The 22259-nt window shown below is 56.1% G+C and overlaps 1 protein-coding gene across 34 annotated transcripts in view; it reads left to right on the forward strand.

Annotated features, from left to right (window-relative positions):
* The window catches only part of ABLIM2 (actin binding LIM protein family member 2), a 200200-nt gene that overhangs the window by 110000 nt on the left and 67941 nt on the right, over positions 1-22259 (forward strand). For 19 of the 34 annotated variants that reach the window (XR_004437783.1, XM_033213643.1, XM_033213650.1 and 16 more), the window contains exons 9-11: positions 6771-6848; positions 15066-15212; positions 20451-20483. Coding sequence is in view for 33 of the 34 variants with exons in the window: in XM_033213643.1 (XP_033069534.1) it covers positions 6771-6848; positions 15066-15212; positions 20451-20483 (258 nt within the window). In the remaining variant the exon portion in view is untranslated. The remainder of the gene's footprint in view (positions 1-6770; positions 6849-15065; positions 15213-20450; positions 20484-22259) is intronic. The other 15 variants (XM_033213626.1, XM_033213631.1, XM_033213636.1 and 12 more) reach the window with 1 other exon arrangement.

Below are 22259 nucleotides of genomic sequence, written 5' to 3' on the forward strand. Positions count from 1 at the left end.
ATGGAGGGCGCCATGATGTTCTACATACGTGGGGATATGTGAGGGCGGCCCCACTGCCAGGAACATGTGGGGCAAGGGCGAGAAGGCCGGTTTCTAGTGGCCTGCCTTTGCATATTGAAGGATGCCAGCCTGGCTCTAAGAACTGCTTTGAAAACGAAAACTTCCCAAGGACCCCTTTTCCTTTCTATCTGCCTAAAATAATTTCTTTCTTTTTTTTTTTTTTTTCCTTTTTCAGACGGAGTCTTGCTCTGTCACCAGGCTGGAGTGCAGTGGCGCAATCTTGGCTCACTGCAACCTCTGCCTCCCGGGTTCAAGTGATTCTTCAGCCTCAGCCTCCCGAGTAGCTGGGACTACAGCCATGTGCCACCACGCCCAGCTAATTTTTGTATTTTTTTTTTTTTTAAATAGAGACGGGGTTTCATTATGTTGGCCAGGATGGTCTCGATCTCTTGATCTCGTGATCCACCCACCTCGGCCTCCCAAAGTGCTGGGATTACAGGCGTGAGTCACCGTGCCCGGCCCTTAAAATAATTTTTTAATAACTCCTACCACACTGAGACTGACCAGGGCTGGAAAAGGGAGCTCCGCGACCACAACCAGGTCCCCTCAAGGGTGGGTGGGGGGCGGCTGGCTCCAGCTCCCAGGTCTGGCCCCTGCTGTGGAACTGGCCATGGGACCTGCAGGAGGCCTGACTCAGGCCAGGCGGCAGCAGCAGTTCCATCCCCCACACTGATGCCAGCCCATGCTGACCTCCGGGTCACTGGTCTAATGGGCGGGGGTCACTTAACCACCGATGCTGCCAGCAGACGAGGAAGGAGTCCTTGTGTTCGAGGGCCTGTTCAGGCGTCCTTGTTTCCTGGGCTGTGTTTGCAGTTGCTTTTGAAGCAGTTATTTTTAACAGAGGGCTAGTTGGCCTCTGCCAACACATGGAGGCGGCGCAGCCTGAGAGTGGCTGGCCTCTTAGCACTGAGTCCAGGGACTGGCATGGCTCCCGGCCTAATGGTTCTCGTACACATCTCAGTTCTCCTTGGAGCTGATTGTCCTGGAGGGCCTGGTGCTTCCTGGCCTGGGGGTGGGAGGGAGAGCCATCCTGCTCTGTGTTGTTCCGTCAGGTGCAAGTCAGTTAAGGAGAGAGTATACAGAAGGCAGGCGGGCCTGGACCACTCCTGGGGGCATCAACCTCACTTACTCTTGGAAACCCGACACCCAGGTGGAAGTGGCTTCTCCATGCTACCTGCTAGTCCAAGAGGAGAAATGACTCCCGGTCCTAACCCCTCTGTGCTGGCTCCTGCAGGGCTCCAGGACCCTCACAGGAGCCAGTCCATCCCTGCCTCAGGGTTGCTTTTCAGCAAGAGGCTGACCCCTGAGCCCCTTGCCCCAGGCAAGGTTGCAGTAGGGAGGAGAGAGCACTCACTGTTCTCCATAGCCTGGAAGGTGGCCCTGATCGCATGGCTGCCCCTTCTGCACCGTGGGGATGGGAGCTCTCCGAGGACAAGGACCTGTCCACAGAAAGAGGGAAACTGTAAATTACTGGAAGAGATTCATTCTGAGTCAAATATGAGTGACCCTGTCCCATGACACAGCCCTTGTGTGACCCTGAGAACAGGGCCCCAAGGTGTTTGGGGTGCAGCTTGATTTTATACATGTCAGTAAGACATGAGACATCAATCAGAATACATGTAAGATTGACATTGGTTTGGTGCAGAAAGTGGGACAACTCAAAGCAGGGGCTTCCAGGTTATAGGCAGATTTTTAAACATTCTGATTGACCGTGCGCAGTGGCTCACACTTGTAATCCCAGCACCTTAGGAGGCTGAGGTGGGTGGATCCTTTGAGGTCAGGAGTTCAAGACCAGCCTGGCCAACATGGTGAAACTGCTCTCTACCAAAAATACAAAACTTAGCCAGACATGGTGGCATGTGCTTGTAATCTCATCTATTCAGGTCGCTGAGGCACAAGAATCGCTTGAGACGGGAGGCGGAGGTTGCAGTGAGTCGAGATTGTAGCATTGCACTCCAGCCTGGGCAACAGAGTGAGACCCTGTCTCAAAAAACAGCACTTTGGGAGGCCGAGACGGGCGGATCACGAGGTCAGGAGATCGAGACCATCCTGGCTAACACGGTGAAACCCCGTCTCTACTAAAAAAATACAAAAAATTAGCCGGGCGAGATGGCGGGCGCCTGTAGTCCCAGCTACTCGGGAAGCTGAGGCGAGAGAATGGCGTAAACCCGGGAGGCGGAGCTTGCAGTGAGCTGAGATCCGGCCACTGCACTCCAGCCTGGGTGACAGAGCGAGACTCTGTCTCAAAAAAAATAAAAAATAAAAAATAAAACATAAAATGTTCTGATTGGCAGTTGGTTGAAAGAGTTAATATCTATAGAAAGGAATGTCTCTTTGTGGAGTCTGAGGTTTCGTCATGCAGATGACGCCTCCAGGTAGCAGGCTTCAGAGAGAATAAACTATAAATGTTTCTCATCAGACTTAAGGTCTGTGTTGATGTTAAATGCTGGTGGGCTTTTCCTGAATTCCAAAGGGAGGCAGGCATAGTGAGGCCTGTCTGAACCCTGCTTCCCATCATGGCCAGATCTAGTCTTCTAGGTTAACTTTGGGGTGCCCTGGCCAACTGGATAGAGTCCACTGAGATGGCCGGGGAGCCCTAGCATTTAATTTTTGGTTTACAGATGGCAAGTCAGACGTCCCTGGCATCTGGCCAGAGTGCTCAGCAGATGTGAGAAGGATGTGGTCCTAGCTGCCCTGTCCCCAGTGCCCCCTGCCTCGGGCGTTTGATCATGTGGTCATTTGACACACAAGCCACGAAGCGTCTACTGTGTGCACTCTGGGATTGGGCACTGAACAGAGAGATGAATAAGACCTGAGGGGTCCCTGCCCCCAAGGAGCCCCCGTCTGGTGGGGGAGACAGACGTGGATGGGTAGGCTGGATGTGCAGGATGCTCAGAGGTGCTGTGACCGAGAGGGGCCCAGGCCCAGCTGGCGGTGGCCACAGGTGGCTTCCTGGAGCTGTGGCTGATGGCCCAGTCTGGTTCTGGCTCTGGGTGGTGTGTCTGAGAAGCCAGTGATCTTCAGGGAACTGAACGTGGGTTTCAGGACCCTGGGGTGGGAAGGGGGTGGCCCTGTGCCTGTGAGTGGCCCAAGGTAACCCCCAAGAACAATGAAGGTGGCCACAGGGACAGCTCAGCTCAGAGGGGTCCCTGCTCTGGCCAGGGGCTGGGTGACTTCAGTGGAGGAAGCCTGGACTGGCCAGGCTGGTCCCTTAGGCCGTGGGTTTCCAAGGTGGGTCTCCTTTGGAAAAGTTGAGAGTGAGGCCTCCCCCATGCACAGAGGCCTCCATGATGGCTACTGTGGGTGGGAGCCCAGGAGGAAGCTGGAGACTGTGGGGGCCAGTGAGGTAGAAGGAAACAGGCTTCTTGAGACCAAACATGGGGCCGTTCCCGGTGAATGGGAGCAAGATGGTCCTGGCAATTCTCAGCAGTGGCCAAAGGTGGTAGAGCAAGGCTTGGCGTTGGAGTTCTGCTCTGCCTCCTCCCAGCTGTGTGACCTGGTGCAAGTCGCTAGCCCTCTCTGAGCCTCAGCCCCTCGGCTTTCACATGGAGATGAGAGGGGTCAGACCATGTGACCCTAATGACAGGCCCCCCCAGTGGCTGTAGAAGGACAGCTGCCTCCCTAGGGCCAGGCACAGCCAGTGGGGATTGGAGCCAGGTGAGCTCCCAGCCCTTCCATATCTGTGGGTCTGAACAAGGCATTTGTACTGGGGCCTGGGAGAACATAAGGATATTGAGTTCCATTGCCAAGCACCTTTGTGCGAGTGGAGTGGGGTAGGGAGAAAGTCAGAAAGAGCTCCAGCCTCCTCCCACTGGGGAAAATCAGGCCTACTCAGCTCCCTTCTGACTCCTCCGCACTCATCACAGAGCTGGAGACTGAGCCCAGGGAGGGGAATGAAGACAGTGACCTGGCTGCCCCACCCAGATTCCCTCAAACATGCAGAAAGCAAACCCGACCCCTGGCCCGGTGCTGAAACCAGCCAACACTCCCTCCCTCCCATTTTTACCAAGGCACAGTTGGAGGCTGTGAAACATTCCTCCGGAGCCTGGGAGACTTTCTTGCGCTGCTGTTGGTGTGCTCAGCTTAAGGGAATCTTTCTTCTGAAACACCCAGTGTCCGTCTGCTTTGCAGAGAAGAGGGTTCTCTGTCAAGATCATGTCCTGCGCCCACCTTGAACTGACATAATAGTGGGGAGAATTTTTCAGTGCTAAGCACCTCACGTGCCTCAACCCTGATCTAATCCTCAGAAACGGAAAGCCTCTCAGGGAGGCGGTGCCGGGGGATGGAGAAGGACGCTGAGACTCGAAGGGTGTTTCAATGTATTCATATAAAATGTAAGCAGCCATCATTTTGGCCTGTAAAACATTCGACCTGGCCCAGGAACAGTGGGGACAGCAGATCCTATGTCACATACCTCAGAACTAGCTGTCCACTTTGCAAACAGCAGGTGGTGTTGGGCCATCCTGGGCATGACTGAGGACCCAACCCTTGCCAGCCTGCAGAAATCCGTGGTCTCAGGGGGCAGGCAGACCCCAGAGTTGATGCCCACCTGGCATGTAGCCCCAGGGCTGAGGGAGGCCCAAGGAAGCCGGGCAGGCCTCCTAGAGGAGGAGGCGGCAGAGGCAGCAGCAGCTGCCAAGCTTAGGATATGAGGAGACACGGGGCATAGAGAGGAACTGGGCCAGTGGAACGGGGACAAGTGCAGAGGTGGCGGACTGGTGGTGGAGTGTCATGCCCACTCCCTCCTCTCCTTCCTTTCTAGATGCAGAATCAAGTTTGCACTCAGGGTTGCCCGGGCGCCACCCACATGCCTCACAGGGTTGTCCTCCCACTGCTGCATGTGGCCCCACGTCCCGCGCTGGTGTTGCCCATCCTTGTTGGTGTGCGCTGAGTGTAGGAGGCGCTGGCTGTCACCCACGCCAGCCGCCGCATGATGCCCAGCCTGGGGCATCTGGGGCTTCCCCGATAAAGGCACCTGGCCTGGGCGGCTTGCGCAGCAGAAACCCACCTTCCCACAGCTCTGGAGCCCAAAAGGCCAGGATCACAGAGTTAGCTGGGGTGTTTTCTCCCTCTTTGGCTCGTAGATGCCGCCTGCGCCTCCACATGGCCTCCCTCTGTGTGTCTGTGCCCTGATCTCTGCTCGTAGAAACCCCAGGCATAACGGATTAGGGCCCATCCTGGTGACCTTTTAAAAACGCTGTCTCCAAACACAGCCACATTCTGAGGTCCTGGGGGTTAGGATTCAACCTACAAACGTTGACACAGATCAGCCCATCCACAGTGGTGCCTCCCGGGCTGCAGGCACCGCTGCATTGGTGGACCCCTGAGATGGGCGGGACAGAATTGTTGGGAGTGGTAAGAAAAGGGTCTGCTCAGAAAATGAGAGAGGAGGGAGCTGCAGTGGGGCTGTGGTCAGGGTGGGAAACCATTGATGCAGCAGAGGACGTGGGGGCCGTGGGGAGAGTGAGGGTCGAGCTCTTGGCTGCTGAGGGCTGGGGAGGCCTCTGTGGAGATGGCCTCCTTTTGGACAGGGTGAATAGGAGGTGTGGGGAAGGCCAGGCAGGTGGCCCAGGGGTGAGGGCTGAACCAGGAGAGGGGCGTGCAGCTCCAGTGAGAGCTGAACTGGGAGAGACCCCATCCCTGCAGGTGGGGAGGGACAGCAGGTGCAGCCAGGGTTGTGGGGACCATAGAAGGAGCATGTCCACAGGGCTGGAAGGGGCTGAGGTGGGGGAAGAGGCAGAATAGTCATGAAAACCGTCAGCCCAGGGGACACAGCAGGTGTAGTCTGGGAGGGAGGAGTGGACCAGGCAGCAGCAAGCATGCAAGGAGGACACAGGTCCCAGGGATGATGGCAGCAAAAAGGCCAGGACAAGCCCGGAGGTGCGGTGGAGAGAGTGGCTGCCAGGGGCCTCCGAAGGGCCATTTCTAAGTTGTGTGTCAGGTGGGAGCAGGTGCTCTTGGAGCTAAGACAGCCTTGGGGGGCCGTGGGAGGGTCAGAGGGCATGGAGGACAGAGCTGGGGGCCAAGCTAGAGAGGGTCTTTAGGGTGACCAAGATGGTCTCATGTTCCCAGGACCTGGGCCAGTGGACTAAGCTGCAGCGAGTTCCCATAATCCCGGTGGAACATGACGTCTCTGAGCATAACTGGAGTTTGCGGAACGGCTTGGCCTGTGTGTCACTCTGGTCCCGTGTGGCCCACCGCATCTGTCTGATGCTAGCTTTTCAGTCATTCAGCCAAGCCTGTGGGTTTATTCTAAGAATTCCTTCAGTCCCAGCTTTATTTATTTATTTATCTGTTTATTTATTGAGATGGAGTCTCTCTCTGTCACCCAGACTGGAATACAGTGGCACGATCTCGGCTCACTGAGCTCCGCCTCCTGGGTTCAAGCGATTCTCCTGGCTCAGCCTCCTGAGTAGCTGGGATTACAAATGCTTGCTACCACACCCAGCTAATTTTTGTGTTTTTAGTAGAGACGGGGTTTCACCATGTTGGTCAGGCTGATCTCGAACTCCTGACCTCGTGATCTGCCCACCTCCGCCTCCTGAAGTGCTGGGATTGCAGGCGTGAGCCACTGCGCCCGACCCAGCCCCAACTTTAAAGAAACACCTCAGTGCACTGGCGTTGCTGCTGGAGTGGAACTCCCGACAGTCGCCTCTGGAGGCCCGGAATGTTGGTACCTGGCTTCAATCTCTTCCCCTCTCCTTTCTCAGGAAACCAGAACTTCCTCAGAGAGCATCATTTCTGTCCCAGCTTCCAGCACCTCAGGGTCTCCGAGCCGTGTGATTTATGTAAGTCGGGGCCTTTTTATGGGGACAGCAGTGGGAGGGTGGAAAGAGAAGGGGGGCCCAGTGGCCATGGCTGAGTCTGCCCCTAAGAGAGTTCCCTGAGAGCTGTCATCTGGGGCCTGAGGTATGGCCATTGCTCTTGTCCCTGCTTCGGGGTGGAGGTCGGTACAGGCTTTATGAGTTTGACTGAAAACCTGAAACACAGAATGTTTGTTTGACCTGGCAATTCCCCTGGGAACCTCTCCCCAGTTATCTGGTGACAAGAGCCACATGGTGGTGTGTACACAGCTGCTGTTTATAGTGGTGCAAACACGTCACATCAACGGCTGACAGTCAGGGCTTGCCAGGCACCCAGGCGGACCCTGCAGGTTTTGCAAACCACGGCCAGATCTGCGTAAACCAGCACGCACATGCTCCCGACGCCTCCCTAAAAGAAGCATGCTGAGGGTGTTGTAAATTATGTGATCCCGTTTAAAGAGAGAGAGACCGTGTGTGTGTGTGTGCGCCTCACATGCTTCCATAAGCACACACAAATATAAAAATGATTGAAAACATTTGAACAAGTCATTACCAGAAATTTCCTCTGGGTGGTGGGATTCGAGATGGGAGATTATTGTTACTATTATTTGCTAATATTGCTTGTGTAAATACCAAAATTCCTTATCTAGGTGAGGACCCCCAGTGCCAGGTGAGGGATGGCTTATGCGGTGGTAACCAGGGGCCACCCAGGACTGCTGCATAGGCTGCCCCTGCACCAGAACCCAGCACTGGAATGGCTGGTGACGTGGGACAAGCCCCTTCCCCCGTCCCCGTCCCTACCAGGCCAGGACCTGGGTTCTCTCTGCCTCAGCGGAGGCTGGATCCGCTGGGTTTCCAGGCTCTGGAACTTTGAGACAATTTATTGGATCCACTCTCTGCCGTGCTTCTTTTCTGCCCTCCTCGCTCGTAGTGGTTGGACACAGGGTCCTTCCTGACCTTAACCCTGACAGTGTCCCTGAGGAGCACACGAGTCCTCAGTTACCATGATGCACTGCTGGCCTGGAGGGTGAGTGGCACTGTGGCCCTTGGGACGTGCACTCCAAAACTTAGGCGGGTGCATGAAGGCACCAGGTTGGCTGCGTGCCTTGGACGAGGTGCCACCCGCCTGGTGCCTCTGGGAGTGCCTCGGTAAGCCATGGAGACTCCCGGGTACCTTCGGTCCAGGGCTCACGGAGGCACTGCCTCGGTGACAGTGAGCACAGCACCTGCCCAGAAGAAGGCTGTGGGAGATGCTTGCTGCCATTGCCATTACCATCATCTGTGTCGACCTCCCGGGGGCTTGAACAACGGAAATGTCTCAAAGTTCCAGAGCCTGGAAACCCAGGATCAAGGAGTCGGCAGGGTTGGTCTCCCCATCCCTGGCCCGCAGGTGGCTGTGCTCTCCTTGCATCCTCGCGGATCGTCTGTGTGCATCCGGGTCCTGATTTCTTCCCATGAGGACACCAGGCAGATTGGATTGGACCCACCTTAACGGCCTCATTTTAACTTGATGACCTCCCTTAAGGCCCTGTCTCCAAATGCAGTCACCATCTGAGATCCTGTGGGTTAGGATTTTACCGACATGGGAATTCCGGGAGACACAGGTCAGCCCATAATACCATCATCATCCTCATAAATAATGGTTATGACAGTTATCATGTGAATGAGATCATGTTTGTGTAGGGGCACAAAGGTGTGGTCTGTTTCCTCACCCGTTGAAAGGGTCACAGCTGACACTCCTATAACAAGAGACAAGTTCACAAGAGAAAATGTATTTAATCAAAGTTTTAGGTGACACAGGAGCCTTCAGAAACGAAGGTCCAAAGACCCAAGGAGGACTGTTCTTTTTAATTTTGGTTTAGAGACAAGGTCTCGCTCTCTCACCCAGGCCGGAGTGCAATGGTGAGATCATGGCTCACGGCAGCCTCAACCTCCCTGGGCTCAGGCGATCCTCCCACCTCAGCCTTCTGAGTAGCTGGGACTACAGGCACACACCATCACACCTGGCTAGTTTTTGAATTTTTTGTTGAGATGAGATATTTTTATGTTGCCCGGGCTGGTGTTGAACTCCTGGCCTCAAGCAATCCACCTGTCTCAGCCTCCCAAAGTGCTGGGATTACAGGTGTGAGTCACCATGCCTGGCCAACACTCTTCTTTTTTTTTTTTTTTGAGATGGAGTTTCACTCTTGTTGCCTACGCTGGAGTGCCATGGCTCAATCTCAGCTCACTGCAACCTCCACTCCCTGGGTTCAGGCAATTCTCCTGCCTCAGCCTCTCAAGTAGCTAGGATTATAGGCATGCGCCACCACACCCAGCTAATTTTGTATTTTTACTAGAGGTGGGATTTCTCCATGTTGGTTAGGCTGGTCTCAAACTCCTGACCTCAGGTGATCCACTCGCTTCAGTCTCCTACAGTACTGGGGTTACAGGCAGGAGCCACCGCGCCCGACCTATTTTTATGCTTAGATTGGATGATAACTGGACGGCCATGTAGAAATGTGACTGGACAAAAAATGTGTGATCTGGTGGGAATAGACCGAGTGGGGAAACAGCAGGGCCGTCTGCTCAGATGCTTCTTGTCCTCTCTGGGGAGCCCTTCTTCCTCCAGGTATAGGGTGGGGGGTCTTAGGACCCACCCTCAGGCAAGCTAGGTCAGAGAACGTCTCCGTGGCCAGGTCGTGCACAGAGTGAGGGAAAGGTTAGACTCATGTTTCTAGGCTTCATGGCTGGCTTTGGGGAGGAGCTTCTAGTTTCTATGACCTGCCTTGGGGAAGAGGAACTCTGGTTTCTATGGCTGACTTCAGTGGGGGCGGGAAGGAAGAGGGTGAGAGACAGGAGGGCAGGAGGCGGTCAGAGAGACCCTGCTTCCAAGGCCTTCCACTCTCCCTTAGGTCACAGTCCTCAGCAAGCTGGGGCTCTGTACTTTGGGATATTGTTTTCTGAGCCCCAACATGTGCAAAGTACTCGGCATCTGGCCTGGTGCCTAGTAAGCGCTCATTCATGGTAGCTGTTGCTGTTGCTGTTGTTGTTGCTGTTGTTGTTGTTGCTGTTGGAACCTGCATGGCACATAGTAACTGCTCATTAAATATGAGCTCATTTTTTTTTTTAACAAACTGGCATTTGCAAGGGGCGTGGGGTGGTAGTGACTGTGTGTGCATGCAGTAAGCAGTGACAGCAGCCTCTGTTGTCATGGTCCCACTTTCAAGGCCATGCAGCACTTTTTCAAGGCAGAGCTGGGCTTGGAGCCCACAGGTCTCCATGACTCCGAGGCTTGGTTTTCTCCAGGAGACCCCACTGCTCAGTGTTGTGAACAGCCGTGGTGGCTCCTTTCTTCTTGCATCAGGCAGCACATGGGCGAGCACAAGCTCCCTGTGGAGCCCTGGGCACCCAGCCGCGATCAGGCCGGATGGCATCCCAGTTCTGGGTAGGGGAAGGGGTTCCTGTCCACAGGAGAGATCGGGGCAGACCCAAGTGCAGGTTTCAGGTGGGACGCCTGCCAAGGGACGGGGCAGGATGTTGGTGGGTGAAGAATTTCTGCACCAGCGAGGCGTACACTTAACCCAGGTTGACTGCAGCCTGGTGCACTGTGTCTCAGCTTTGATGGACTTCCTGCTTGGCCAAGTAGGTGTGCTCACAATTCCAGTTTTAAACAGAAGGCCTCGAATAAATTCATCCAGTCTCCCGGCCCTTAGTTTGACACAAGAGAGAATGCGTGGAGTGCCATGCTGCCTCCTCTTGGCCTCAGAGCTGTCCAGGGACCTGCCATCAGTGTGCCCACGTTGCTGATGCCACTCTGAGATATGCGCTGACTTTGCAGCCTCTAAGTGGTGGAGCCATAATCCAAGGACACATGCTCCCAATTCTGGCATGTGCTCCAAGTACCATGGTCAGCACCCAGCCTGGCTGCATCCCAGCCCTCCCAGGGGCCACACAGGCCAGAAGCCAGAGCAGCCCCGCTCTCTCTCCCACCTTGGGGTTGGTGCCACACGAGTGGGCAGTGCACACAGTCTGGCTCTTCACCGAGATGATGTGATCTGGTGGGCAAGCCCTCCTTATCCCAGGGTTCTGTCCCGCTTTTCTTTCTTTTTTTTTTTTTTTGACGGAGTCTCCTCTGTCGCCCAGGCTGGAGTGCAGTGGCACGATCTTGGCTCACTGCAACCTCTGCCTCCCAGGTTCAAGCAATTCTCCTGCCTCAGGCTCCCAAGTCACTGGGATTACAGGCACATGCCACCATGCCTGGCTAACTTTTGTATTTTTAGTAGAGGGGTCTCACCATGTTGGCCAGGCTGGTCTCAAACTCCTCGCCTCAGGTGACCCACCTGCCGTGGCCTCCCAAAGTGCTGAGAGTACAGGTGTGAGCCACCGCACCTGGCCTGCCCTGCTTTTCATCTCACCTCTGCTGGTGTCTGTCATCAACCTACTGTGTGCCTAGCCCCCTGCTTTGTGCTGAGCACTCCCACGGTCTCAGAAAGGGGCCGTTCCATGCCCCCATCGTGGTGCTTTGCAGGTTGCAGTTGCCCAGCCCGGCCTGCTGTGGGTGGTTGTCAAATGCAGCATCCCCTTCCTTCACTGGCAGGAAGAGACCAGCTCCCCCGCCATTCACGTGCATAGGAATGGACCAGAATCCACCAAGTGACTGCATCTCCTCCACGGACCCTGAGGGCTTGGTGGGCAGGGGCTGGGCCTCGTTCATCTTAGTTTCCAGGATAAAACGTGCACACATGGTAGACCCTCCATAAACCATGCGGCTTTTGGACATCACCTATTTCACTGCTCTTTTCTTTATTCCAAAGGCAATCTGCATTTATTTTAAAAAATGAAAAAAAACAACAGTAATCAGCACACCAGAGGAAATTAAAGCATTTACATCCTGCCAGCCACAGTGGCCCTGCTGATGCTTCTGAGGCACCCTTCAGGTCTCCCTTCTGTGTGTTTGTAATTTTTATAACATGGGGTCACACTGAACATGTTATTTTGTAACCTTTATTTCAACATGTCAGTAGTGCAGAGTATAAAAGCAGCATTCTTCCATTCTGTGTTATCATTGACTGGGTTATATAGTAATGATACTGTCGTAGGTGGCCATATGAGTGTGTATTATGCTGGGTAGAGTGTGGGAGGGGAGAAAGCAAAGAGGAAAAACCCTTTACACACGCTCCAGAGGCCTTCCGCCAATGAGAGGGTGCCGTCTGTTGTCATGGCAACCACCCAAGGACTTGGCATGGAGAGAAGTGGATCTGCAAGCCTACTTAGCAACCTGTCTAGGGGGTCGGGCAGGGGCTGTTGGCATCCTGCAGGCTGCCCTCTCTGACCCCGGCTGTCAGGGCCGGGTGGTTCAGGGAAGCCTGAGGAAGGCTGGGAACTAACCCAGGGCAAGGTGGCCCCCTATGCTGTGGGGCTGGACAGGTGAATGCTGTGATCATCACTGCTGGGAGGGGACGGAGGTGGGGAAGGGAGGATGCAACACACACCTCTCCAGACATCTGACTGAGAATTCACCTGACTTTTGCAAATGCTTGATTGGCTTTCGTTCCATTCACAAGCCTGCTGTCAAGCTCACAGCCAGGCAAGGGAGTCAGTAATGAATCCTAGACCTCCAGGAGCCACAGTCTTGGGGGAATACAGGATGACTCAACAGATGAAGATCAACACTAACTCGGGGCAGGGGGGCCTCCACTGAGTCTGGAAGGAACAGAGGTGGAGCTCAGGGAAGATGTGTGGGAAGATGTGCACCTGCACATCCCAGAGAGGGAACAGCAGGTGCAAAGCCCCCAGGCTGTGGGTGACTGGGAGCTGTAAGGACTTGAGTGCCAAGTGGCATGGATAAGTGGGTAAACAAGCACCAGAGTTCCAATTTCCCAGAAGGCAGAGGGGAACTGCTGAAAATCCTACAGGATCAGATCTACAAATGACTGGCTCGGGATTGGATCTCAGGTCTTTTGAACCCTGCGCCAGGCTCCAAAGGGGCAGCCACAGGTCTGAGATGTCAGAACTTCATTCTCTTCATGCACATCGCAAATGACAGGGTTCACCCCAAGACCCAACATCTCAGGAGAACCTCAAGCCTGGTGATCAGGGAAGACTTCGTGGAGGAGGTGGGCTGGGGGCTAACAGAGCCGGAAGTATACAGGAAAGCTGGAGTAGGGGGCTGAACCTGGCACAGTTGGGGACATGGGGAAGAGACAGCTTAGGGTGAAGCTGCCAGGAACAGGAAGGCCAAGTTTGGGGGCCACAATGAGGACTGGCATTGTCCAGCCGAGGAGGGGCTCCCGGAAGGTTTGAGCTGAGAACACTGGGATGCATCTGGGCCTGAGAGGCGTTCGCCTGGCAGTGAGGCCTGGAAAGGGGAGAGCTGTGGTGGGGAGCATGGGCTCTGGAGTCAGACAGCCAGGGTCACATCCTGCCCTACACCCTCCTGGCTCTCTGATTCTGGGCAAGTTACCCAACCTCTCTGGGCTCTGGCTTCCACATTGTGAAAAGGAGCTTCTGGCAGCACCCCTTCTTGGCATCATTGTGCTTTGTGAGCAGATGACGGAGGGCTCAGCTCAGTGCATGTCTTGGGGTAGAGAGCTCATTGTGTCCAGAGGAGGCTGAGGCCGGATTGAGAAGCAGCAACAGCGATCTCTACCAGACTCACCTGTGGCTAGAAAATGCCCCAGGCAGCTCCTGGAGAGCCCAGAGCCAGGGAGAAGGGGACACGCAGGGGCAAGAGTGTGTGCACAGTGCACAGTGGGGTACTGCAGAGGAAGGCTGGGCAGAATCAGAGCAGAGAGCAGCACGCACCAGCTAGACCTGCCTGAGCAGACACAGAGGTTCTCCCCGCGTGCCACATTCATTCAGCAGGGGCAGGAGCGCCTCTGCGGGCCAGGGTGGGCCAGGGGTAGACAAGACAGAAGGGCCCCCGACCCTGCTGAGGGGGTGTCCCAGCTGGCCTGTCAGATGCCAGGTGCTTGGCTGCCAGAGTGCATGTGAATGTGTGTGAGTGCGTGTGGGCATGGGGGGCGGTGAATGTGAACTTGCTTGGTGGCGGTGGGGTGATTGTGTGCAAGTACGTGTGGGCAGGTGTGTCTGCACGTTTGTGGGTGAGTCTGGGTGTGCAGGTGTATGTGCCAGTGTGGGGGGTGTGCTGGATGTGTGTGAGTGAGCCATGGGCCTGGGGAGTGATTGCATGTGTGAACACGTGTCAGTGTGTGGGTGTGGACACATGTATGCTAGTATGTGGGAGTGGGCCAGGATGTGACGGGGTGTCTATACCTCCACAGTCTCAGACAGACACGTTCTCTGTGTGGGGGTATGCATGCATATGTGTGTAGTGCATGTGTGTGCCTGCATGTATATGTAGGTATATATCATTGCCCTTTGTATCCATGGGTTCCACATCTGCAGAGCCAACCAACCTCAGATTGAAAATATTCTTAAAAAACAATAAAAATAGCAAACAACAATAAAAATTAATACAAATAAAATAATATAAAAATAATATAGTATTTTATTTATACAAATAAAAGAATACAGCATAGCATTGTGTTAGGCATTACAAATCACCAACAGATGATTTTAAGCAAATGGGAGGATGTGCACAGGCTACATGCAAATACCACGTAATTTTATTTAACAACCTGAGCATTTGAGGATTTGGGGATTTGAGAAGGGTCCCAGGACCAATCTCACATGAATAGTAAGGGATGCGTATGTGTTTGCCTATGTGTGTGTTTGTGTGTGTGTTTGCATGTGTCTGTGTGTGTGTTTATACGTGTGCAGGCATGTACAAAATGTTTAAGCCATGAACTGAGTCTGCCAGACCCCATGCCAGGCACATCACAGGCGTGGCCTCCTTGACCCCAGAGCCTTCGTATATGATCATCTCCCTCGCTTTGTACAGAAGGAAACTGAGGCTTAGAGAAGACACTTCCACAAGGCCTACTGGCTCTTTCGTGGCTGGGCCTCAGGACCCAAGCCCGCCTGCTCTGGAGTTCTCTGTGCTTTTGATCCTGTCCCCATTTCACCTATACCAGGAGCTGGGGGTGAGCTCAGACTCTGCCCCAAGTGTTGTGACCCCAGCACCCTCCTCACAGCTGCTGGAACAGCCACTGCCCTCTGGTTTTGGGGGCACTGTCCTGTGGGATGCATCTGGCTTTGGGGGTGCTGCCTTCTGGGATGTGGGTCTGACTGTCCCCTCCCCAATTCTCTTTCCCCCCTCAGGCCAAGCTTGGTGGTGAGATCCTGGACTACAGGGACTTGGCAGCCCTTCCTAAAAATAAGGCCATCTATGACATCGACCGCCCCGACATGATCTCCTACTCACCTTACATCAGCCACTCTACAGGGGATAGGCAGAGCTACGGCGAGGTATGTACCCTGCCCGCATGGCCCTGGACACCTGTGCCCCCAAGTGCTGCCCTGCAGGACAGGCGTCATCCCTAGCGTGTGTCCCATGGGGCCAGAGCCACTTCCATCTTCACCACTCACCCACATGCTCAGCCTCTTCACGCCCATCAGAGAGCCACTTGCATGTCCTAGTTCAGTAATGCCCAAGGCACTGTGGCCCCAAAGCTGCCGTTGCTGAAGAAGTGAGCCTGGAATGCCTCCTTAACTGGAGCAGAAAGTAGGAAGCATGCTGATTTGTAGCAAAGATGACAGCAACTCAGTGAAAATCTCCTAATTTTCTGAAGTATTAGATTATTTTCATAAAGCATGAGATGCATTTCCTCTGTAGAAGACTCTTGGCTCTTGCCACCCTCACTGCCACGGTTCTGCCCCATGCTCCTCTGCCCCGTGAATTCATGAGCCAATGTGACCAGCCTGGTTGAACCGCAGATTTTTTATTTCCTGGCACGCCTGTGGACGGCGTTCCTTACTCCTCAGAGGTTTCTTATTTAGAGCTGCTCTGTCCATTTCCTGTGGAATGCATTGTTGGTTTTTGCTTTTCCTCTTGTGGTTCTGAGGTTTCAACATGACCGTGGCTGCCTGGGGTAGGAGGAGGCTTTGCCAGGCTGTTGGCCCGAGTGCGTGTGCTTTTGACATGTGTGCCGCCAGGCGTGGGGCTCCCGCCCGAGTGCGTGTGCTTTTGACATGTGTGCTGCCAGGCGTGGGGCTCCCCAGGACGGGGAAGCCCAGTCCTCTCAGACACGTTTCCCCTGGGCCTTCTCGGTTTGAGACTTCAACAAGGGCCTCTAGGGAAGCAAGAGCGGAGACTCCAGGGCAGCACGTTTGATGTGGATGGTGTGAGGTGAGAAAGTCGTGGCTGCTGGGTGCACCTGCCGAGCTCAAGGCTGTGCAGGGAGGGTGAGAAGAGCTCAGGGCTGTGCAGGGAGGGTGAGAAGAGCTCAAGGCTGTGCAGGGAGGGCGAGAAGAGCTCAAGGCTGTGCAGGAGGGCGAGAAGAGCTCAGGGCTGTGCAGGGAGGGCGAGAAGAGCTCAGGGCTGTGCAGGGAGGGCGAGAAGAGCTCAGGGCTGTGCAGGGAGGGCGAGAAGAGCTCAGGGCTGTGCAGGGAGGGCGAGAAGAGCTCAGGGCTGTGCAGGGAGGGCGAGAAGAGCTCAGGGTGTGCAGGAGGGCGAGAAGAGCTCAGGCTGTGCAGGGAGGGCGAGAAGAGCTCAGGCTGTGCAGGGAGGGCGAGAAGAGCTCAGGGCTGTGCAGGGAGGGCGAGAAGAGCTCAGGCTGTGCAGGGAGGGCGAGAAGAGCTCAGGGCTGTGCAGGAGGGCGAGAAGAGCTCAGGGCTGTGCAGGAGGCGAGAAGAGCTCAGGGCTGTGCAGGGAGGGTGAGAAGAGCTCAGGGCTGTGCAGGGAGGGTGAGAAGAGCTCAGGGCTGTGCAGGGAGTGAGAAGAGCTCAGGGCTTGCAGGAGGGTGAGAGAGCTCAGGGCTGTGCAGGGAGGGTGAGAAGAGCTCAGGGCTGTGCAGGGAGGGTGAGAAGAGCTCAGGGCTGTGCAGGGAGGGTGAGAAGAGCTCAGGGCTGTGCAGGGGGGGTGAAAGAGCTCAGGGCTGTGCAGGGAGGGTGAGAAGAGCTCAGGCTGTGCAGGGAGGGTGAGAGAGCTCAGGGCTGTGCAGGGAGGGTGAGAAGAGCTCAGGGCTGTGCAGGGAGGGTGAGAAGAGCTCAGGGCTGTGCAGGGAGGGTGAGAAGAGCTCAGGGCTGTGCGGGAGGGTGAGAAGAGCTCAGGGCTGTGCGGAGGGTGAGAGAGCTCAGGGCTGTGCAGGGAGGGTGAGAAGAGCTCAGGCTGTGCAGGGAGGGTGAGAAGAGCTCAGGGCTGTGCAGGGAGGGTGAGAGAGCTCAGGGCTGTGCAGGGAGGGTGAGAAGAGCTCAGGGCTGTGCAGGGAGGGGAGAAGAGCTCAGGGCTGTGCAGGGAGGGTGAGAAGAGCTCAGGGCTGTGCAGGGAGGGTGAGAAGAGCTCAGGGCTGTGCAGGGAGGGTGAGAAGAGCTCAGGGCTGTGCAAGAGGGTGAGAAGAGCTCAGGGCTGTGCAGGGAGGGTGAGAAGAGCTCAGGGCTGTGCAGGGAGGTGAGAAGAGCTCAGGGCTGTGCAGGGAGGGTGAGAAGAGCTCAGGGCTGTGCAGGGAGGGTGAGAAGAGCTCAGGGCTGTGCAGGGAGGGTGAGAAGAGCTCAGGGCTGTGCAGGGAGGGTGAGAAGAGCTCAGGGCTGTGCAGGGAGGGTGAGAAGAGCTCAGGCTGTGCAGGGAGGGTGAGAAGAGCTCAGGGCTGTGCAGGGAGGGTGAGAAGAGCTCAGGGCTGTGCAGGGAGGGTGAGAAAGCTCAGGGCTGTGCAGGGAGGGTGAGAAGAGCTCAGGGCTGTGCAGGGAGGGTGAGAAGAGCTCAGGGCTGTGCAGGGAGGGTGAGAAGAGCTCAGGGCTGTGCAGGGAGGGTGAGAGAGCTCAGGGCTGTGCAGGGAGGGTGAGAAGAGCTCAGGCTGTGCAGGAGGGTGAGAAGAGCTCAGGCTGTGCAGGAGGTGAGAAGAGCTCAGGGCTGTGCAGGGAGGTTGAGAAGAGCTCAGGGCTGTGCAGGAGGGTGAGAAGAGCTCAGGCTGTGCAGGGAGGTGAGAAGAGCTCAGGGCTGTGCAGGAGGGTGAGAAGAGCTCAGGGCTGTGCAGGGAGGGTGAGAAGAGCTCAGGGCTCTGCAGTGAGGGTGAGAAGAGCTCAGGGCTGTGCAGGGAGGGTGAGAAGAGCTCAGGGCTGTGCAGGGAGGGTGAGAAGAGCTCAGGGCTGTGCAGGGAGGGTGAGAAGAGCTCAGGGCTGTGCAGGGAGGGTGAGAAGAGCTCAGGGCTGTGCAGGGAGGGTGAGAAAGCTCAGGGCTGTGCAGGGAGGGTGAGAAGAGCTCAGGCTGTGCAGGGAGGGGAGAAGAGCTCAGGCTGTGCAGGGAGGGTGAGAAAGCTCAGGGCTCTGCAGGGAGGGTGAGAAGAGCTCAGGGCTCTGCAGGGAGGGTGAGAAGAGCTCAGGGCTGTGCAGGGAGGGTGAGAAGAGCTCAGGGCTGTGCAGGGAGGGTGAGAAGAGCTCAGGGCTGTGCAGGGAGGGTGAGAAGAGCTCAGGGCTGTGCAGGGAGGGTGAGAAGAGCTCAGGGCTGGCAGGTCCTCTCCTAACTTGCTTCTGTCCCTGGGGATCATGGAATTTGAGGATGTGGGTGACAAGCCCCACTGACAATGAGAGGGACCAGTGAGGGGAGCTGAGGGAGGGCATCCCGACCCGCACCCACATGCACCCACCCACCTACCAGCCACATACCTGCACCCACCTGCACCCACCCACCCACCTACCTGCACCCCCCTGCACCCACCCACCCACCTACCACCCACCTACCTGTACCCACCTATATCACCCATCCACCTACCACCTACCCACCTACATGCACCTATCTACCTGTACCCACCTGCACCCACCCACCATCCACCTACCACCCTCCCACCCACTTGCACCCACCTACCACCACCTGCCACCCACCTACCACACACCTCCACCCACCTACCTGTGCCCACCTATACCCACCTACCACCACCTACCACCCACCTACCTGTGCCCACCTATACCCACCTACCTGCACTCACCTGCAGCCACCCACTGCACCCACCTGTACCCACCTACCCTGCCCAGGCTGGGTGTGGGCCTTATGGTCCAACATCTGGTCTGCACCTGGACCAGGCACTGGAAGACAGTCCGTGAGGACTCGCAACTTGGCCATAGGGTTGAGACCCAAATCCAGTCCCTTCTTCCCTGCAAAGACCACAGAATGTGCTGGCTGTTTTCCCAGCACATCCTGGCGCTCTCTCTGGGGCATGCGATTCAAGCCTAGAGGACTGGTCTCGTGCTCCTCCTCCACCTCCTGACAGCCTTGGGGCGTCGGGCACACCCCTTCCTGGTTTGAGTGCATGTGTCCCTGCAGGAGGGCCCTGTGGCCATGAAGGCCCATATGCAGAGGTGGTGTGTGTGGGAGTGGGCTGGTATCACTCCCTGTCCTGCTCCCAGGGGTCTCATGGTGTGACCAGCACACAGCTTCCAGGCCCAAGTGGACATGGGCCCTTAGCTGTTGTCACTGAGGTTTCTTTCAGCCTCTCTGGGGCTGCGTCCCTCAAATGGCAGGACATGTGTGAACCATGAATGATTCTGACCCCAGGACCTGTCCCCAGAGAGCAGAGAAGGGGCAGGAAGGGAGGGGCTGTGACTTGGGAGTCACCCTCTCCCTCTGGGGAGACCTGGGTTGGCCTCCCTGCTCTGCTAAGCCCTGGCACCTGTGTGTGAGCTTCTGCTCTCAGCCATAAAGTGCCACCCCATGGGGCCTGCCTCGGCAGGTGGGCAGGGCCGGGTGCCTGGGTCACGTGTGTCCATACAGAGCTTCCTCTATGCCGATGGCCAGGAGCAGCCTGAGGGTTCTCCCTCGATTCCATCATTTCACCCATAGCCTTCAGCTTCCCACCTCCCATGGCACAGGGCCTGTGGCAGCCTCCCAGAGGCTGTCGAGTTATTGCTCTGTAATAACCATGGTTCCTGTGAACAGAGTGCCCCCCCGCTCTGCCGAGGGAACGGTATTCTCTTTCCCACTGCTTGCTCACCTCACAAGGGCTGTGCTCTTTCTGGGCCCCTCACTGAACATACGTGCAGGTGGTGGTGGATGGGGTGACAGCCTGGGGAGACGGGTCGGCCTACTGTCTAGGTCCCCAGGGCCCCCACGGCAGAGCTGGCTCCAACCCAAAGGCTCCTGATCGCCCTCTGCCTCTGCTGCGCACCTTTTCTCTCTTGTCCAGAGAAAACCGAGGTGATGGGCCCTCAGGATGTTGCTGCCCGTGCCCTGAGCCAGGGCCTTCCTTTTGGGAAAATACGTCTCTGTGGAGAACAGTGGGACACGGGGGTGGCCAGGTGGAGACAAGCTCTGGGCTCATTGGCACAAAATCAGCTTCCCCGGGGGCTTCTTTCTCTGGGAAGAATTCACCATGTTTCTCCAAAGAGAAGGTTCTGGAGCCCTGTCTTGTGTCTCTTGGGGTAGAGATTTTTTCCTGTCTGGAGGATCAGGGCTCTGTGTGGGTGTTTGCGCCTGTGTTGCCTGCCAGTCACGGAACTGCCCTCTCCCTCTCTGCCTGGCGCCAGCACTAACGGCCACTTTGTGTGTTGTGTCCACAGTCCCCTCAGTTGCTCTCGCCAACGCCGACCGAGGTAACCACCACCCTCTCGCCTGCCCCCGCTTGCCGTGGCGCTGCCGCCCAGGTTATAAACATAACCGCCCAGCTGGACCCCCGGGAAGGGCCTCCTTGGTGGCTCTTCACCATGGGGCCCCGGGCCACGGCCCTTGTGACGTGGGGCATCCTCCTGGCTGCTGGTTATTTTTATGATCACACCGCACCTGCATGCCTCCCCCCGTGTGTCTGCCAGCCCTGCGGATGTGGCTACCTGGGACGCAGGTCTCCCCTAAGCAGATCGTGGTCTGGGCTGTGGCTTCCTTTAGGGGAAAATTCAGGAGCCTGGCTGAGCCTGGGAGCGCTTTCTGCCTCCTGCCCCTCCACGTGGGATGTATGGGAAGCACCCAGTCCTCGTGGAGAAACACTGGACGTGTCTCTCTATAAAAGAGCTTTTACTGTTAGTGGGCTAGCTTTTTTTTTTTTTTCTGTTTCTCAAAATGAATCCGTGACATAGACAGCTGCCAGTCAGACTGCAGTCTGTGTGGCCACACAGGTGGCCGCAGCAGAAACATGTCATGGTAGCCAGGAACAGAGAGCCCAGGCAATGGCCGTGCCCTGAGCTCTTCCCCTGTGCTTGGTGCCGTTGTAAACATTTTATAGGCTGGGCGTGGTGGCTCACACCTGTAATCCCAGCACTTTGGGAGGCCAAGGTGAGCAGATCACCTGAGGTCAGGAGTTCAAGACCAGCCTGGCCAAAACATAGTGAAACCCCATCTCCACTAAAAATACAAAAATTACCCAGGTGTGGTGACACGTGCCTATAATCCCAGCTACTTAGGAGGCTGAGCCAGGAGAATTGCTTGAACCCAGGAGACAGAGGTTGCAGTGAGATGAGATCACAGCAGTACATTCCAGCCTGGGTGACAGAGCAACACTCCATCTCAAAAAAAAAAAAAAAAAAATTATATTTATTCATCCCCCACCACGACCGCCAGAGGCAAGTTCTGTGATTTTCCCCAGTTTACTGCAGAGAAACTGAGGCACAGGGAAGTCACATAACCTTTCCAGGGTCACGCACTATGAGGTGCAGGAGGATTTCAGCCCAGCAGGTGGCTCAGAGCCTGTGCTCACCCACTGGGCTCTCCAGCCTCCTGCCCCAGACAGCCTGCCCCATGGGAGCTGTGATAGCTGTGGTACCTGGGTGCTATATCCCTAGGGCAGTGATTCCTACGTACCGGTGACTTTTGATGCCCCAGGCCTGGGGCTGGGCATCGTTTCATCTCCTCATTTACCTGCACAGGGAACCCCTGAGGGAGGGATGTCAGCTCCCCTTCCAGATGAGGTGAAGGGTCTGCCTGACACAGAGCACACTCCTGGGAAGAGCCTGGTCTCCCTGCAAAGGTCCCTGTCTCGGGCTGTACCCCAGAGTGGGGCACAAAAGCACGCACACTTGCTCAGTGGGAGGCTGCACAGCCATGCACAGCCTGCAGGCTTCTGGTCCAAAGGTGGTCACTGTCGTCACAGGACCTCGGCCACCCTCATCGGGACTTGCCTGCTTCCTGCCTTCCCTGCCCACAGCCAGGATTCCCAATCCAGCCCTTAGGAGTGGTCTGAGGCTGAGTTCCTCCCCAGCTCCTGACAGCTTTGGAGAACTGGAATCTTCTGCAGAGCCCCCTGCCTGGCTTCTCTGCTTGACTCCTTAACCTGTCCCCATAGACACAGCGCTGGGGGATGGTAGAGGAACAGGGCGAGTGTGGGCCTTGGTGGTGCTGTTCTGCTGGAAGAACACGGCCAGCAGCAGCTGGGCATCAAA

Source organism: Trachypithecus francoisi, unplaced genomic scaffold (genome assembly GCF_009764315.1).
Source record: "Trachypithecus francoisi isolate TF-2019V2 unplaced genomic scaffold, Tfra_2.0 Lachesis_group1, whole genome shotgun sequence".
Lineage (NCBI taxonomy): Eukaryota > Metazoa > Chordata > Mammalia > Primates > Cercopithecidae > Trachypithecus > Trachypithecus francoisi.